This window comes from Ornithodoros turicata, chromosome 3, assembly GCF_037126465.1.
Source record: "Ornithodoros turicata isolate Travis chromosome 3, ASM3712646v1, whole genome shotgun sequence".
Lineage (NCBI taxonomy): Eukaryota > Metazoa > Arthropoda > Arachnida > Ixodida > Argasidae > Ornithodoros > Ornithodoros turicata.
This window is the reverse complement of record NC_088203.1, coordinates 11601541-11621176: the sequence shown is the minus strand read 5'-3', so window position 1 is coordinate 11621176 and position 19636 is coordinate 11601541. Positions and strand designations below refer to the sequence as shown.

Here is a 19636-nt window from a genome sequence, read left to right as displayed (position 1 = left end):
CAGCGGTCACTTTGTCACTTGTTCCTTCTCCAGCAACTGTTCCGTTTTGGTCGTCCGTCAGCGAACCATTCTTCTGGAAAGAACCCCTGAACCATGGAAGCAGACGAGGACATCTTCGATTCCTCCAGAGTCATCGAAGAGTACGCTTCTTAAGTTCTTTAGCGGTATACCGTACGTGATACACATCGAAGAGCTGCATACTCAAGCGTATAGTATGTCTTTAGAAAGAAGCGCTACCATCGTCAGCTGGTGTACGGGGCCACATCTCTGGCGGTGACTGTCATGACAGTCGTAGGACTGGGCCTGTTCGTCGCCTATCTCGCCACACCCAAGGATTACGAGGCTCCTGCGTCAAAATCCCGTCTTCGGTACTTCAGGGACTGGGCAGTCTTCACCAACGTCGAAGGCTGCAAGAACACTCCAAGGTATATTTCCTACTATACAGTGCTGGACAAAAGTTTACGCCAGCGGCATGGTCGTGCGGGTTATGGCGTCCCGGTCTTGGTGGTAGGCTCTGTGGTCGTGCTGAAGGACTGGGAGGTGGTGGGTTCGAATCCTACCACCGCGTGTGCCGCGTGACTAATGTCGGAGCAGTTCCCCCTGAAGTCCGCCCAGGACGCATACTAACCCCCCTTGTCCCCCACTCCTTCCTGCTGTCCTCTCTCCATCTGTCCACATCTGTACGCCGCTCATAGCCACAGCTGCTTCGCGGCGCTAACCCTGAATAATAAAAAAAAGTTTACAGAACACGCTCCGGCACATTCCTTCCTCAGAGTGACAATCTAGCCGCGAATGGTATCGTATGGACTTAGAAACAGCTGACTGGGGTTACCTAGGCATTCGCTGCTTAACGTGTCACTCTGAGGAAGGAAGCGCCAGAGCGTGTTCCTTAAACTTTTGCCCAGCACTGTACAGTGTGGAGGGTGAAGCGTGTGACTTATTTCTGTGTCGCGTTTCTAACAGGAAAATTCTCGTCGAGAAGAACGGGACGATGGCTGACGCGGCAGTGGCTACACTTCTCTGCATGGGTGTCGTGCATCCACACTCATCGGGTCTCGGCGGAGGCTTGGTGGCCATCTCCTATCGGCAGTACGTCACGTGATAATTAACACTTTCAACGGGTGCCGTTTTGAGATTTGGAGAACGTTTCGTACTGGGAGGTGGCGTCTGCTGGTGGTGTCTACCACCGGCTGTGCTGTCTGAGGTTCTCCCTGCGCTTTCCGGCAAACTTTCCACGCGATTCTCGGCACAGTTTCCCTTGAAGTCTGCCCAGGACGCATACTAACCCCCCTGTCCCACACTAGTTCCTGCTGTCCTCTCTCCATCTGTCCACATCTGTACCTCTCTCATGTCCACAGATGCTTCGCGGCGCTAACATGAAGTTTCCGGAGTATAGACCCCTGCCTGTTTGTAAAACAAATGACGTCATAGTGTTCGACAGCGCCACCAATTTGGTAGAGTTGAACTACGCTCGAAGCTAGGGGCGAACAAGGTCGCGCCGGAAAGCCACGGTCGTGAGGGGATTACGATGGTCCCTGAAAGGGACGCGATCTTCGATCCTACTTTATTTCTTTCAGCAGACCTTTGCCGAAGAAACGTCACCGTGACGTATTTATGACGTTGGTAGACAAAGCGAAACCAAAACAGCGCGGACGGAAAACACCGATGTTTCCGCCGTATTCCTTCACGAAGGTCAAGGGTCGGTGGGTAGTGGTACACACAAATGAGGTCACGTTTTTAGTCGCTTTGGTGTCTCCCTTCGCGTTCTCAGTCCACCGCGGAAAGAAAAGAAGGCTCCACACGAGGGTTGGTTGCATCGTCTCGCAAGTCAATGTCTTAGTCCTGTGCGGAATGTGATGTTGTTATTACGACTTAATTCGCGCTCGCTTTGTATGGAGATACAACGTGCACCATCTGACGTCATTTGTTCGTAAAACCGGCATAGGTCTATAGGAAGCAGCGAACAAGTGCCCATTCGTGGAACTCAGCCCTCCCCTTCCCATTTGTTTCGATTTCAGTCTGTCTACCAACGTCATGATGACGTTTCTCCGGTAGAGGTCCGTTGAGACGCGCGTATGACGGACTACTGTCTAGGCACAGTCCGAAAAACACTGCTACTGTTGCATGCATCTGATAGTCCCCGAAGGAGAAAGGCTCTGCAAACATATTTTAAAACCATTCCCAATTATGTACAAGCTCGCTGGCTCTGCGCTGTAGGCAACCCGTTCTGTGGCGTAATGGCTCATTTCCGAACGAACAGAAGCCGCCGTCTTCGCATTCGGCCACACACGCTGGGCGGCTGGCATTGAGGGATGGCGTCATGATACACACTGAAATGGCGCTTCTTTTGCATCGCCGAAACCGAAACCGAACGGTTAAACGCAGTGTCCTGTAACAACCACAGAAACCATTGCAAACATTATAGACCCAACATTAGGAAAGCTTCGGTCTCGGTGTGCAGGGCTGCTGTGTCGAATGAAACGCCATCAGTGAAACTCTGAACAAAAATCAGCCGGAAATGCTATAATTTGGTTGTAGCCTGCGGTTCATCGGGCATTTGAGAGGTGTGCAATCTAACATTGTCTTCTTTCAGTACCTCTTTAAAGTCGGCTCTTATACTTCTGCTTCGAACATCATGGTCCAAGTGTAGTTTGTGTCGTCAGATGATGCTCGCTACCCATTCCGCCCCTGAGGTCACAGTACTTGTTGCGGCTACTGTGTAATCCTTATCCGGATAGTCTGTCGTTGAGAGGAATCCAATGCTTTTCAGTCGAACGGAAGGCCCATCTCTCCGAACGAGACTAAAGGCTATGTGTGGACCTCGATATTCGCGGTCGCGAAATCCCCCATCTGGAAATCCCCGTTCTCGAAACAAGGAAAATCAAGGAGAATGCTCGATTGCGTCGTAAGATGGTATATGCAGTGTTTAAAAACACGGTATTACTATTTAACCACCCAAATTCACGGGTTTTCGATGTCTGTCCATGGTCGTTTTAGCGAACGAACGCCAAATTTTTGCGTCCGTTAGGCTCAGCGGGGCAGACACGGCGGAACACCACGTTGGTTAATTTATTATTAGGTTTGTCCAATTTTGGTGTTTACATTTTTCGGTCCAGGTGAGTCTAAGTTCGCTGTTGTCAGTTTCCCCGCGCGCGCGACTGTGCATTTTAGTCAAATAACGTTTATTTCCAGTAGGTTATTTTGCAGCGGGGATTTCGATCACTTTATTTCGAGGTACACCCAAGGCTATACAGAGAGTTTATTTCTATCCTTTACAGAATTTTTATGTAAAAAAACGCTATGAGAACACAGATTTCGTTTTTGCAATTGAGTGTATGGTCAGGCGGACATACTCTGGAACAGGGTGTAGGGGGAACTACATTGACTAATTATCCAAAATTAAGTCTTTAATTAGAAAATTTCGGGCGAAAGCGAGATAGCAGAACGGGAGACAATCCTCATTGAAAGCCATTCTATCGCTTAACAATGCAAAAAAGAGCGTGTGCCGTCAAATATCCGTACCTGAATTTCCGTATGCAAATGAGCCGAAACCGACAAAGCCCGCCTCAAGAGCGCCTCGTAGACGCCGACGGAGGCTTATCTATAGACCGAAAAGCGCTTTATCTGGGCAGCAGATCGGCACCTACTCCAGTCATCTCCATCGCTCCAAATCACGTGAAATGAGCTCTGTACTCCCTGCGTTCCCGGGCGCCGCGGTTTCAGCTCATTTGCATATATGAAAATCCGGGGATGGATTTTTTAACGCACGTGCGTGTTTCAGGATTTGTTAGACGTGGAATGGCTTTGAACGAGGATATAGCCTTTCATTCTTTGTCCGAAATGAATTTTGTTCATGCTTTGTTCAGATTTTGTCCGAAATGAATTTTAGGTATTATCTTGTAGTTGCATACTTTCTTCCAGATGATGTTCGCTTGGCCGTATACTCCATTGCAAAAACGACATCTGTGTTGCTCTCACAGCCTTTTTATAAAAATTCTTTTATAAAAAAATTATAAAAATTGCATGACGGTTACGACTCGTGTAACGCGAATTTCAGCGTCGGCTGTGCGTGTGGTAAAATGAGGCCGGATGAAAGTGTGTAGACAAATTTATTTAAGCGTGACGAGTTTTGATTTGTGGTCGCTGGAATAGTTGGCGAGGTGAGTGGTGACGAGGTGAGAGGGGTTCTTATCGAGTGCGCTTTCGGCTATATACTAGAAATCCGGTGGTACCACCGATAGCGGTTGTAAAACGCTGCGATTTTCCTCCTTACCCCCCACATGCCGCCGCCGACGACGACGGGATCTCTGGAAAGTCTGCACTAGACAGCTGATTCTGTAAACCTGACGTGCCTTGGTTTTTATCTCACTTTCCACACTTTATCTCACTTTCCATCGATAGCGGTTGTAAAGTACCGGGACTCTCCTCCTTACTTCCAGCGCTGAGCGCCCATGCGATAACAGTTCTGTGCGGACATGCGAATCGATCTCGCCGCGAACTCGGGGAGAGTCTCCACATACAGATGACGATGTAAAAGAAACACCCTGCATATATGTATGCTGCTTACCGGCTTACTGCGACTTCGACTCTGTGCAGTGTGAATATCAGGTAGACGAGAAAAGATCTGGAGGGTCTCGAGACGCTATAGAACACTAAACGAGAAACTGTTCCACTGCTCAACAGATGAGACCAACCCTCATATATGCGATCACCAATGAAACCTCGGCGATCACCAACGAAACAGTATTCGCTAGACATATACTAAGATGACATAGCACAAAGGGACGTTATTGGTGATGATGCAAACAAAAAAAAAATATCATTTTTCGATGATCCAGACACACCAAGACTGCTCGAGTTCTGATGGCCACCGAAGTTGCCCCAAAGGAACGACCTAAGGGTGGAAGCGACAACCCCAACTTCGCAACTTCCGGTAATGATAATGCATATCTCCCCCAGACTCAGGAAACTGCTGCCAACAAATAGCCTACACAAGCTTACTCAATAGATGCGTACGCCACCAAGCGCGCGGCGCAAAGCAGCATGGGAACTTTGAGGGACACTGCTGTCTTCTGCTTCGGCTATGGTGGTTATAGTTTATCCCGGCTGTCGGGTGAAAGAGGGAGGGGAGAGATGATGGTGGCACAGGAGAGGGAGAGGCGTGCTAAACCCTCTTGCTCTTTTCTTCACGGTCGTATACGTCTGTCTCGTCGTTGTTAGCATCCCTATGGTGTCCGAGACCACGTCTAGGTTACCGCACGCCTTCTAGCCCTTGTTCCAAGTCCATTCAAAGTCCAGTCCAAAAGTCCACGTACTCCCTCCTCCTTTTTCTCCTCTTATCTCTCCTCTTCTTCTTCTTCGTCTTTTTCCATTACAGTCGCTTCATCACACTCGCCACAACAAAGAAAAAACTCGACTGGAGGGCGAATTCCTTTAACCCAACCCCTTCTGATGGGTTGTCGTGTCCAGTCGAGCAGGTTTCACTGCAGCCACATTCGTTCCTCAATCAAACTCAACTATAACTAAACTCTCTTCCCAGCGTGCTGTCTCATTGAGATTAAACCCACTTGCGGGAAGTTCTATCATGTCACATGCCCCAGAAAACATGCGAGCATCCCTCAGTAGCCTTCATTGGGAAGCTCCCTGTACCACGGTAACCGCCAGGATGATTGGCGAAGTTACTCCATCTAGCCCCCCCCCTCCCCCCCTAGTTACCCCATCCCCCGGGTGCACCGAGCCGCCACTTCAGAGCAGGCTGACCACACCTCCCCACTACGTCACCCCCTCCCCCCTCCAGGATGACTACTGCAGCTGCTGCTCACCTCTGCCCGTCTCGTAACGCTCAAGACGCTCTAAGTTCCCATGATCCCTTGCGTGCCACAGGTGGCGCTTGCATTTGAAACATGTCTATTGCTTTTTATTTCTGTGTACAAGTATCCTTGACCTTGACTCTTAACAGGCTGGACCGCAGCTGGCGTTCCAGGCGAAGTGTACGGCTACCAAGCGCTCATCAACGAAATCGGGACGAGAATGACCTGGGGTGCCCTTTTTACGGATGCCATCGATCTCGCCACAAAGGGCTTTTACGTGGATAGATCCTTGTACGGAGCTCTCAGAGCGAAACAGACCCAAATCAAAAGCGAGCCCTTACTCACGTGAGTGTGCTGCACATATATGCGCTTCCACGTGCAGCTGAATGCTGCTCAAACGTTGTTCAATGCCGGTGCTGAAACGCGCTGAACACCTTGTACTATAGAAATAAATTGTACGGATGCAGTATATAGCCTGAATGCCTGAAGCCCTGCCCTGAAGCCTTACGTACTATTAAACTCCCTATTGACTCCTATTGCTCCCTATTCGCTATTCTCCCCTATTCCCTATTGCTCCCTATTAAAACATTGACTACCCTCGCTTGCACGTTCAACCAAAGACAGATATAATAGACGAGTTCAGAAAATCCCAGTGTTCTTTGCGCACGCATTGCATCCTGGGCGCTTGGTGAGCGGGGGAACGAAGGACAATCCTTCACATTTCGCTTTCGCTGACCTTGACACGTGGTGGACAATGGTCTGGCAGGGAAGAAATGGGAACAGTTTGGAGGCCACCCGTTTCTTTCGCATTAGTAAACTCCACACAGTTCAAAGCGGCGCTAAGGATTCTGGGATTTTCTGAACTCGTCTATTGACTACGAAAAAGCCACTTCTAACGTAAGTGCGCTGTAGGGCTAAGCTTGTATAAGTTACTCAAAAAAGTGTTTAGTCTCTTTTTACTGAGTCCCCACCCTTTTATAGCAAGTACTTCATGCAACAGCGCACGAGAGACATGTACGAAGTGGGCGACATCCTTCGCAATCCAGAGCTCGGTGCCACGCTCAGGTACCTGGCGAGCAGCCCCCCGAATGCCTTCTACCTTGGCCAGACATCAAGAAGTCTGCTGGACGACATGACCAAGGGACCGAAAACTCGAAGTATGCACCGCAGTTCCCTCGCAATAGCACTGTGCAAGGCAACTTCTGCCAGTCCACACCGATGTCTAAACGTAGAATACACTTAATGCCATCCATTGGAATCGAAGGCACGTTTCTCTTTCGGAATATTTAATTGGGCACACTTCCAAAGGCAAGGCAAGACAAAGGCAAGGACAAAGACGCGCCATTTTGAGCGAGAAGAAGCGTCTTTACCTTCTAGAATATTTCGATTAGTTGCATTGCAGAGTGCATTCCAGTGTGCTGCCCTAACAGTGTCTAGACCTATATACGTTACCTATGTACGTGTAGCGATGTAGCGTAGAGATTGTACCGATGCCAAAACCCGCTTCCCACTTTACAAAATACAAAATATACTGTGTTATCCAACCTCGCTCAAAGACTCCAGTGAACATTGCGGGTTCCCGTTCCCAGAAATTATCAAAAGGTACCGCGAAACTGCCGAGGAGAGTAGTGACGTTATCTGGGAGCTCTGACGTCTGCAGCAGCAGCGTCACCTCCCCGGTCTCCGCTCTCCGCTCCACGGTGCAAGACAGGTGGCATGTTGCAGATTGCGCGCGCTATTTTTAACCATCCGCGTCACGTAGAAAAAATGTTTTGGGAGACACGATGGAATGTGATGGCATAAAGACGGTAGAGCCCTGAAGACTGGAGGTTTAGTGCGTAGTCTCGGGGTTTTTCTTGGACTATGAACTTGACTACTACTATGACTCCCTTGGCTACTTCCCCGGCCATTTTTACACAGAGTGCTTACTTTACACGTAACACTGCTTCCTCGTAGGAGGCGTGCTGGCCGTGGAAGACTTTTCTTCGTACACCCCCGTCTGGCAACCAGCCGTGAAAGTGGACTACGGCGCTGTTTACCTCCTGACCAGCCCAGCCCCGTCGGCCGGCCCTGCATTGGCGTACATCTGGAACATCATGTACGAGCTGAAACGTAAATCAGGCGGCTCGGAACTTCCGATGAACATCACAAATACTCACTACCTTTTGGAAGCCTTCAAGTTTGCCATCAACAAGCATATGATGCTCGCCGATCCCACTTTTGAAGACGTGCGCAAGGTGCAGGAGCCTCGCCGGCAATGGACTTTAATATGAGAAAAATGAGTAAGCTTCGGAGTAACGATAGCTACCCCGAGATTGTAAGGTTCACGGGACTAACATGTTGAGCAATCACAACCTAGATATAAGATATAATTACTCTCCTGTTTGCTCCTTTTTCTCATAGTGCACAATTTGAACGAATCACAAGGGACCAACAGCCACGTTTTGCCAATGCATCTAATCCCCGAAAGGTCTAAAATTCCGTTTTTCTTTATCTACTCCCAATTATTATTAATTATATCTTCTTTCTTCTACGCTCCAGTACGTAGATGTAGAAAAAGCTGCCTCCCACTAAAGGCTGTGTCAGGCAGTGTCTTCGGTACACTCGTAGAAAACGCGTTTTCTTTTACACGTGTGGTTTCTGCAGACCGACCAAGAGATGCAGTCGGGGGAATACGCAAATCGGACGCTGTCACTCATGAGACCCAAGGCCCTTAATTCTACAAATGACTACCTGCTAGGGGCTGCCGGACAACCTTCTCCGCAAGAAGGGTACGGAAACTATTTCGGTATGAGGGACATCAACGGCAATGCGTTACTGGTCGTCTCCTCGCTTACAGGCTTGTGAGTAGCGTTTTTAAGCTGTGCTTCCACTTTGTTTCTCGTGTCTTGAAACCCACATGATGCCATGTGATGGGTTCTGCAGTGCACTCAATGGTGTTTACTGTCTTCCTTGGGAGTGACCAATGTCTTCATCCATAATCGTACCATAATGTCCTGACGATGTCGCGCTTACTGTTAGGTTTGGCTGCATGAAGATATCCGAGTCAACGGGTATTATTCTCAACAACGCCATGCACAACTTTTCCCCTTACGAAGTTGAAGTTCCCAACAACCTGAGAGCACGTAAACGACCCCTGTCTCCCATGAGTCCCGCTGTCTTTGTCGACCCTAATGGCCACGTCATATTTGCCGTCGTTGGAGCTGGTGGTCTGCGAGCTGTGACTGCCATCACCCAGGTACGTCGTTGCTGTGGAACAACAATGTAGAGGTGCAGCGTCGGAGAACGCTGTGACGCGCAGGGCCAGTCGCGGCTGACATTGTTTGGTATCTGTGTGGACGGACGAATGAAGGACTGAATATCCATGCAGCCATACGGGCCTCAAAGGGACAGCATTACAGAGTATTCACACGATCAACATCCCCACGGAATATTCTAACGGAAGAAAAATGTGCTGGGAGAGGGGAGGGGGGCAGAGATTCTGCTGTGTGCTATGTTGAGCGTTCACGCGATGCTGGAAGATGCCAGTGTGGCCTACTGCGCACCTGTAGCAGACGACACTTTACCCTCTGATGTCGTTGTTTCCTGTCGTCTGTAATCTTGTTGCTGAGCTGCAAGATATTCACCACGGTTTACGGTGCGAGCGTTCGCGCTTACGTTGCAACTGCACGCTGACATTTTTTTTTTTTCGTGCTTATAGCTATTCTGGATAATGTCGTTGATGTGAATACATGTTTATCTTGCTCGGCAGGAATTGCAGGCATCTCGCACGTGAAATACGTTTTAATCTCGCAGACAGTGTTGGTATAGATGTAGACCCCGATCTGTTTCGTCGCCAGGTTGTGATTCGATGCCTAGCGGGAGAGGACAACCTGAAGCAGGCCATTGACTACCCTCGCTTGCACGTTCAACCAAAGACAGATATAATTGACTACGAAAAAGCCACTGCTAACGTAAGTGCGCTGTATAGGGCTAAGCTTGTATAAGTTACTCAAAAAAGTGTTTAGTCGCTTTTTACTGAGTTGAGTACTGAATACACTCAACCTTATATATTCACAGATGTAGCTCGTTGCTTTCAATATACTACCAAGTGTGAACAAATACAAAGTGAGGATAAAAACGAATACTACTTCGGATACTCTTGTTTTACCGCGATATCATCTTGGTGCATGCTTGCTCACCTCTGAATATCTCGCCCGATAATGTCACCAGAGCGGATTGCCCTCCTCAGAGGAGGAGGACGACGAACAGCCCCTTAAAGCGAACGTAAGCGAGCAAGTCTACATATGTTGTTTTAATCAACTGGTCATTTCAGTTCGGAGTATTCCTTGCCGTCCTATCGCTCACTCGTACTCCCTAGAATGCAATTGACCTCTCCCTGTTTGTAAACAAATGGCGTCATAGTGTTCGAGAGCGCCATCAGTTTGGTAGAGTTGAACTAGAGATCAACAAGGTCCGAAAGCCATGGTCTTGAGGGAATTACGATGGTCCCTGAAGGGAGGCGACCTTCGGTACTACTTTTCAATAGGAGGCAGCGAACAAGTGCCCATTCGCGGAACCCAGCTCTCCCCCTTCGATTTGTTTCGGTTTCAGTCTGTCTACCAAATTCATGATGACGTTTTTCTGGTATAGTTCTATAGGTCATGCATATTGGCCGTGGTTGCCTGATTATAGCACACTGTGATTGACATTGAACCTATAGCATTGCACGGGTCGCTTTTAGGGCCCAGGCCTGGTCAGAGGCCCGCCTTCCTTTGATTTACCCGCCCAAACAGATCGCTCCGTACCTGGCCCGGGCCCGGCCCAAGCCATAGGGGAAAGGTCTACAGGTCGCCCCACTTCCCACCTCGACTTCCGACCTTCCCACATTCCGTGTAACACCCTTTACTCCCAGTTTGTGAAGGTCGTGACTTATTGGTAGCTTGATTGAGTGATTGAGTGATTGATTGATTGGCAATGTGCGTGTGAGTAGTCACCTTCTCTAGTGTTGCGCGTTAACAGGCAATGTCGCATAGGGGCATTCGTTTTCCAACTTCCAAATGGCGCCATTTTACTTTTGCAGAAGACAATCTACAAGTTGGTGCATGCAATGAACCACAAAATCGAAGACGAAGGTTACGAACCATCCATAGGTTCCCGTCTGTCTGTAGTGAGCGGCTTCGCGGCAGTACAGGAGGGCAATTACACCATCGCAGTTAACGTCGACTACCGAGACGGATCCGCAGCTGTCGACGGAGAATGATATTGATATTATTGATATTGATGATTCATATACTATTGCTATCATGATCGCACAAACGTGAATAACTACATCGTCTGTTGGCTGGGGTATCCTTGTTGTGGTTCATTTACGCCTGGTAGCATCAGACATCAATCCAACTTGAAGACTTCAAACATTCTGGGGACGAAACAAAATTCGACCCAGTTTCCGGACGACGACTTGTCGCGGATGACAAGTTCTCGCACTGGCGACAGCGCGGTGACAGACTCCAACAGGAGAATGTTCGTTTTTCTTTTCGTTATTTTCGATGATGCAGAACAAAGGACTTTGCTATAAAAAGCAACGGTCAAAGCGGTTCAGCACAGAAGCATCTTCGTCACACTGCTGCAAAGATAACCAACGGGATGCCTCTTACAGCGGTAAGTTATACTGCCGGGATCCTCGTACATGCGTCTTTGCACGAATAGGTGCATCGAATATAGTAATCCCGTTATAGATTCAGGAGCACGCCCTATCAAGGTCGAAATCACGGTATCTCTGGAGGATGTCCTATTGACTTTCTTCTGTGTCTTGAATGACGTCTGTATGGTTATGCATGGACATCCACAGGCCGTTAATATATATGATAAGGATGTCTCGGTCATTATAGAGACTGGGTATGTGAGGTCTAATCGAAACTTGTTGTTGAGGTAGGGGCCGCTGAATATTTTAGGCACGTCCTGCGCTAGAGCTTTTTCTCTACAATAATTGTACCGCCGTACCCTAGATACGCCGTACCTACTCAGGGTAACGGGGCTACCTCGCCCATGCACAGACCGTGAATCTTACACAACAGCACTGTGACCTTATCCTCCAACCACATATCACTTCCATCAGGAAAACCGGAGACTCCGGGACTGCACGAAGGGCACGCACGCACGAACGAACAAGGTCTCAAACGCTGCTGCGAATCCTTGCCACCAGCTCGCTTGCTTTGTAATCGTTCTTCTCTACCAGAACCATATCGGACATATCGTCTTACTGGTGTACGACAACAATTAGCAAGTGCAGAGCATACCCCAAAACACGGATTCCGCGGTGTGCGAAGCGCGCGTATGGGCCCACGAGGGACACGCGCCCCCCGGTAACCCAGATCTGGATGTGGCAAACTACCCATTATCACGATTTAAAAAAATTATGATCGTCCCCTTTTATGCTCATCTTGCCTTGGCTCGGAATACAATTACCTTTGCGTGTTCCGATACAATGGAGAAGAGTGACCTTCCCCGTAAGACGCACACGCCATCATCCGGGTATCTTCCGCCGACTATGGACAAAGCACGAAAACCGACGGACGCAGCGCTGGGGTTATTACCCAAGAATCATCTTTTTTTTTTTTCCTCTCTTCTCTCAATTCAATTCTACAAGCATCATATAGCGAGATTTCAAAATCCAAGGTGCTCAGAGAGAAGCGGTTGTTCCTTGTGTGTACCTCTTGCAATCCCGAAACACATTACGATGGCTAAGTTTTGAGAAAAGACGTTCTTTCTGTCTTAAATTCTTCGTAGTACGTAGAACAGTAATGTGCAAGTATCCCGCGTTAGGGATTCACAACAGAAGACTGTGGAGAGCATTTTAAATTTTAGTGACTTTCGTGCAGAAGGCTGCACTTCTTCAGGTCAGAAGTGTAGTCTGAAGAAATAAAAAAATAAAATAAAATAAAGTAAAATTTAGATGCTCTCAACCATCATCTTAAATTCTTCGGGTAAATCCTGACCTAACATCAGGTAAGACGCTGGGACGAGTCTCATTTCTGAGCTCTTGCTATCTGTGTCACAATCATCTTCGGAAAAGTTCGGTCTTGGCGTCGCCCGAATAAGTTTCCATCGGGTCGAGCGCAACGAAATTCTCCTTATATCGGGCGTTCTTTATTCACGACGTAGGTGAATACTGTGCAGCATTTCTTTGTTTCGCGAGGTATTGGTATAGATACTGGCGTAAAAACTTCCAGCGAATAAGGCTCACGAACTCGAAGTGACTCGACGAACGCAATTTATTGCCGCATTTTAACTTACACCTTACAGCATTCTTAACTGTTCTTACTTTCTTTGTTTTTTGTTGTTGTTTTTTTATCCTTCAACGTGGTTATTTTTAATATCGAATTACAACTGGTCGTTGCAGTGCAGCAAAATATTACACTTGTTTGAGTGTTCATGCTACACTGGTCATTTCAGTGCAACATGCTTGGCCTTCGACTGATATACGTGTCGTGGCATGGTATATGACGTTTAGGGAAAGGCGTGCTGCCTGCCAGAAAGGGAGGCAAGAAAAAGAAAAAGAAAACTAAACACACCGTAGAGTACGCCAAAAAAACATGGATACCCAATCAACGTTGGATATCACGCAACGTTTGATTACGTCTAGAAATTAGTGCGTAAAATATGTCTGATCCGACGGTTAATGACGTAATCAATGAACCATACTTTTTGAACGCCCTTTCTCGTCTCGTCTCCGAAATCCGAGTGCCTGCTGTGCTATGCGGGTGCTTTTCCTGGGTTTTCCTATAGGACGGTGTAAAGCAAATGTCGGCACAGTTCCCTGCGAAGTCAGCCCAGGAGGTACGAGCCCTTCCAAAGTATGATTCACCAACCCGCCCAAATTTCCAATGTTGTGAACAGATTTGTACCCGACATTTCGCGCACATGGTATGTGTAATGTCAGGTCATGACAAGCGTACGTCTAGATATACCGCTTACTCCGAGGAGGACCTCAAGGTACGTCCGCCATGACTAATGCCTGTACGAGCACCTAGTCACATGACACTGCGTGGCAAAGCACCATCACTCAATCAGCCCTTCCATTAAGCCCACCCCGACTTGGGTCATCGGCGTCTTTTTCATCCTTAGCCTAGTTAGGCTTTCGTTTTCGCAACTTTTATGCTCATACCCCCCTTAGCGAAGCCACTAAACCTCCATCCTCTTTACAATTTTCCTCATTTTTCACTCGACGCAACCGACCGAAATCGTCTGCGAGCGAAAGTTTGCCGTCGTCTGCTTCATCTTCACAAAAGCAGACGACGCTTGCTCAAGTGTGCTGTTATAGTGGTCGCTTGTCTTCCGTGAGACGCAAGTGAGATGACTTGGAAGGTTTTATGGTTTACCCGTCGATGATTATTTGCATGACACTTCATCATTTCGTACACAATAAGTGAGGCTTTAGTGTTGTCGAGGCCAAAGTTCGTAGCGGAATGGACGCGGAAACAACGTAATTCCGTGCGTTCTCTTCCTGAAGAGAGAGCATGCGTTAAACAGGACGATGCCATCTTTATGTTCCTCTGTTTCTTATGTTTATCTTCCATTCCCCCCTCTCTCAAGATGCAAACGCTAGTTAGATAAAGTATGTAAATAGCAAACACGCAATGAGGGGCCAACATCCTCGGTGGTTATGACTCATCTCGTGCTGGCGAAAGCCGATGTCTGAAAAATTCGAAATATGAAAAGTTCCTGGATTGCCTTCTTGCTTCTTTTCTTTGTTTCTGCAAAAGTTCCTGCCATACTGCTTTGCTAGTCATTGCTTGCGCACGCCTAAGTTCCATTGTATACAAACAACAGCGTTTTTATGACCATGAGTGAGGTGTTGTACGTTTCGCCGCTACCAGCGTTCCTCTAGCGTACTAGCCACGGTAATCTGTCGAAGACATATAGTGATGAATTTCAGGGTGAGGTACCGCCCTACAGTACCGTTATGTACACGAAGGTGAGCAGCGCTTTCAGGGAATGGACCAAGCAATTTCGCCATAGAGACAGGGTAAAGGTTTAGCTGACTAAGGACACTGCCGGTGTAGTCCTGAAAGATTGGTTGAGCGCGCAATACAGAAAGACGTATGCTACATTTTCGAAGCCATCACAGTATACCGGTAGCTTGGAGAGCCCACTTGTAGCAGATGATAATGCAACTGAGCAGTAAAAGAATGAACGAATGCAACATAATCACTAGAGCAGTGGCGTATCTAGGGTGTGGCAGGTGTGGACAGGTGCCATGGGCGCCAGGTGAACAGGGGCGCCATTATGTGGTCGGGTGTGAATGTGCCAGGTCGGGCACTCAACCTGGCACATTCATAAATGATCTGAAGCACCCGCTATTAGAGAGGTTGTAGTGTGAAACCTAGTGCGGACCACACGAAAACGCATCCCCAAGGACATCGTGTTAACAATGTTGCCATGGGCGCAGGTAGCTCTAGATACGCCACTGCACGAGAGATATTACAATGGAATGCAACTGTTCAAAGAGACGAACGCAACACAAGGATCAACCCTTCCAAGCATACAAACACTTCCCCCCAAGTTACTCCTTCTGTTTATCGGTCTAAGAGTCTGTTTCTATATCAATTTCTGTCACAGCTAACTTCTATTACAACGCTACCGGAGAACGTAATTACAAAAGCGTCGATACAGATGCAAACTGTTCCTATCGAAGGTTTGTACGTTGCCACCGTATGGCTTGACCACCAATCGATTTCGTCTCCCAGAGCTCCTTTTCACTCTGTGCTTGGAAGCACGGGTCAAAGTTTGCACGCGGAAACTGTGGAGTTCGGAAAATGATTTTCTTTCACTACGGGAATATTCATGAGACTCTTCAAAAAACCGCCAAAGCTTCTATGGAAAGTGTGGCGCAGTCAAACTGCCGTTGCTTGTCTTCTTTTATGGGGCTCTTTGTTCGGAAGCAGTTCTGCTACAGGCGTCGCTTCCTGTTGCTGGGCTATTTTGCCTGCACGAAAAAATACCCCCAGGACGGAGCGTGATGTTCGTGGAACAGATTATGCGATCTAGTATAGATGCTGTATACGTTGCGGGCCATAAAGAATTGTAAAGAAAATAGGACATGGAGTGGATACGAGAAAGAGGACGACTAGTGGCCGAGAAAGTCTCGAGAAAGGACTCTCTGTATATACACAGCGGCCTGCGAGCATGTGAAATAGATGCCCTGAAAACAGACGTCCAATATACAGGGTGTTCATTTTGATCCGGTTAAAGATTTTTTTAATAAAAAAAAAAGCTATGAAAGCTACACAGATGGCGTCTTTTTTGCAGGTGTGTTATGCTGCCAGGCGGACACCCTGGGGAAAATAACGTGTAACTACCGGACGACTAATTACCTAAAATTCATTAACTTTTTCATTAGATGTTTCCCAGCGAGCCACTATTGGAGGTTATTATTTGAATCCACCCTTAAAAAAAGAACTGTGAAACGAGCACGTACTTCGAGATATAAATCGGCAAATTTTAATATGCAAATGAGCCGAAACCAGAACTACGCACTTCTCGAGCACAGAAACGACATGACCACCGGCTTATCTGGCCATCAGATCAACGCTTACTCCAATCAGCTCCTTCGCTACGAATCACGTGACCCTCCGACGCGAACTACCGCTGCCGTTCCTTTTGTCAATGAATTTTTGTTAATTATTCGTCTAATAGTTACATGCGCTTGCAGACATGGTGTCCGCCTGGTCGTAAAACCCACCTGCGAAAACGGCATCTGTTTTAGCTTTCATAGCGTTTCATATATATATATGTATATATAAAGAGGGGGGAAAAGCCATTTAAAAAATAGGTAAATGATGCTAGACGTGTTTGAAATTCAAACTTACAGTTAAGATGGCTTCTATGGCTGCACGTAGAGAAACAGATACTCATTGAACGATGCGACAGCACCAGAGGACACGTGTTTCGCCGTGTTTGCGGCTCGTCGGCCCTGGGTAGCTGCGCATCGTTCGGGATTGGCAAACCAGGGGTCACTCAGCGAGCGATATACACCTGGGAGGGTGACCGAGCACTCCTCAATGCCACAGTGCAAGCCAGTGAATTATAAAGAGGGGGGAAAAGCCATTTAAAAAAAAAGCCATTAATTCACTGGCTTGCACTGTGGCATTGAGGAGTGCTCGGTCACCCTCCCAGGTGTATATCGCTCGCTGAGTGACCCCTGGTTTGCCAATCCCGAACGATGCGCAGCTACCCAGGGCCGACGAGCCGCAAACACGGCGAAACACGTGTCCTCTGGTGCTGTCGCATCGTTCAATGAGTATCTGTTTCTCTACGTGCAGCCATAGAAGCCATCTTAACTGTAAGTTTGAATTTCAAACACGTCTAGCATCATTTACCTATTTTTTAAATGGCTTTTCCCCCCTCTTTATAATTCACTGGCTTGCACTGTGGCATTGAGGAGTGCTCGGTCACCCTCCCAGGTGTATATCGCTCGCTGAGTGACCCCTGGTTTGCCAATCCCGAACGATGCGCAGCTACCCAGGGCCGACGAGCCGCAAACACGGCGAAACACGTGTCCTCTGGTGCTGTCGCATCGTTCAATGAGTATCTGTTTCTCTACGTGCAGCCATAGAAGCCATCTTAACTGTAAGTTTGAATTTCAAACACGTCTAGCATCATTTACCTATTTTTTAAATGGCTTTTCCCCCCTCTTTATAATTCACTGGCTTGCACTGTGGCATTGAGGAGTGCTCGGTCACCCTCCCAGGTGTATATCGCTCGCTGAGTGACCCCTGGTTTGCCAATCCCGAACGATGCGCAGCTACCCAGGGCCGACGAGCCGCAAACACGGCGAAACACGTGTCCTCTGGTGCTGTCGCATCGTTCAATGAGTATCTATATGTATATATATATATATTATGTGACGGATAAAAATGAACACCCTGTACGTCGCGTGCGACACGGATTTCCGGGTTTCCGGTGAGGAATTTCCAATATATTCCGAACGGATATTGCATTCCCCAAATATAAACGGGTTTCGTTATCAAGTACTGCCTCACTGCTGCCCGATGGCTACTATTACATTTAAATTATATTCATCATTCCCTGAGATCGAGCATTTCTACATCTGACAGCTTGCAGAAGTATTTGCTAGTAAACCCCTGTCCAGTGCCCACACACCATCTCCCATTCGGAATGTGCCCATGCTGGCGCAGAATAGACCTCTCCCTGTTTGTAAATAAATGACGTCATAGTGTTCGACAGCGCCACCAATAAACCTCTACCCGAGAATCGTCATCATGACGTTGGTAGACAAACTGAAACCGAAACAAATCGGGAGGGCTGGGTTCCACGAACTGACAAGGTCGCGTCCCTCAAGACCGTGGCTTTCGGGCGCGACCTTATTCGCCCCTAGCTTCGAGCGTAGTTCAACTCTACCAAATTGGTGGCGCTGTCGAGAACTATGACGTCATTTGTTTACAAACAGGGAGAGGTCAATACAACAGGGAGAGGGAGAGGAATAGCATCAGTAAATGAACACAAGACGCCTGTTTCATACTTTGTCGTCTTTGCCCTTTATAAGGTGGTCTGTAGTCGGTACAACTTTGTAAGACTCTTTCTTGTCTCATGCAGTACACGGTAACAGCTGCAATCTGCCTGCTGATGACAATGGCAATCGCACACCCAGTCATCCTCAAGCACCCTCAGCCTACGATCCCAGAGCACATCGACCGGAACGCGGCTTTGTCATCGATATTTCACTTGCAAGCTGCCGAAGCCAATCAGAAGGCCCAGGAGACCGCTGTCGAACACGGCTTGAAGTACGCTGCCAGCGAACACGAGCCTGTGCTAGCGGAGGGCTACGAGCCTGCTGCTAGCCAGAAGGACCTTCACGCCTCCGAAACGGGGTACGGACACGACACTGAAGGGTACCTCGATATGGGAGCTTATTCTGGACACCATGGGGCATTTGGATGGTACGCCGACTTCCCCGTTGGCGGAGGATATCACTGAGAAGGGATGTGTCTGGAGGGCACAAAGACCCGCTAGTGTCTGGACATCGTACTGTGATAGACGAGACAACAGGGTTCGTCAACCGTCAGAGAAAGCTGAAGTTCGGTGCCTTCAAGTCATGCTCAGTCCCACACGGTGGGCTCCATGAAAGCACCATCCGTGGTCCTTGAACCCTGCTGCAACACGGTCCTATTGCTTACACCGGTGTAACATGAGTTGTAACTACCAAGTATATTCCACGAATTTGCTAACTACTGTTAATCACGGCGCAGCAAGCGGATCTACATGCAGTATAGTTAGCATGAATACGGGTATGACTCCTCGCAGGCACACGTATACATTGTACGCCGAGGAGCATCCGAAGGTCATTTCATTGAAAAAAATGTGCGATCCCGTTTTGCAATTATCATGTAGAATCATGAATTTATCGCGCGGAGAAAATAAACGTGTATTCAATCATGCGAACCATGGCTTTGAGTCACTCGATCCTGGACTACAATCCCCAAAGGCTAACTCCTGAACTATTAGTATATTTGCTGATAAGGAAGTGGAACAGTGCCTTGCTCGTAATTCCGCGTTCTTCAACGGCAAGGGCAGTTATGAGCGTTTATCAATTACGTCTAAAAACATGGGCGTTCAAATCGGGCTCGTAACGTGAAGCTCGGTAGGTTACCATAACAGATGTTGTATCGCTGAAAACTGCAGCGACATTGCTCAAGCACACTCAAGTAAAAGCAACCTGTTTCGCGCACTATGTTCAACCGCGCTGACCATCGAAACGCGAAGATGCTGATGTTACTTATCAACAGGGGCACGTGAGCTGCGTTCTGAACGCCTGCAACTTGCCG

The 19636-nt window shown here is 48.0% G+C and overlaps 1 protein-coding gene across 2 annotated transcripts; it reads left to right on the top strand.

Moving 5' to 3' along the window:
- Window positions 1-19073, top strand: LOC135388085 (scoloptoxin SSD14-like). Of its 2 annotated transcripts, none has more exons than XM_064617397.1 (11): window positions 1-140; window positions 225-425; window positions 964-1089; window positions 4839-4933; window positions 5960-6155; window positions 6792-6967; window positions 7767-8047; window positions 8457-8653; window positions 8832-9048; window positions 9650-9763; window positions 18408-19073. In XM_064617397.1, exons 1-11 carry the CDS (start codon window positions 94-96, stop codon window positions 18786-18788), a joined length of 2031 nt encoding a protein of 676 aa, XP_064473467.1. In that variant the 5' UTR covers window positions 1-93; the 3' UTR covers window positions 18789-19073. The 2 variants fall into 2 exon arrangements, with proteins under 2 accessions (XP_064473467.1, XP_064473468.1); XM_064617398.1 differs by lacking the exon at window positions 18408-19073 and adding an exon at window positions 10873-11134.
- The last annotated feature ends 563 nt before the right edge of the window (window positions 19074-19636 follow it).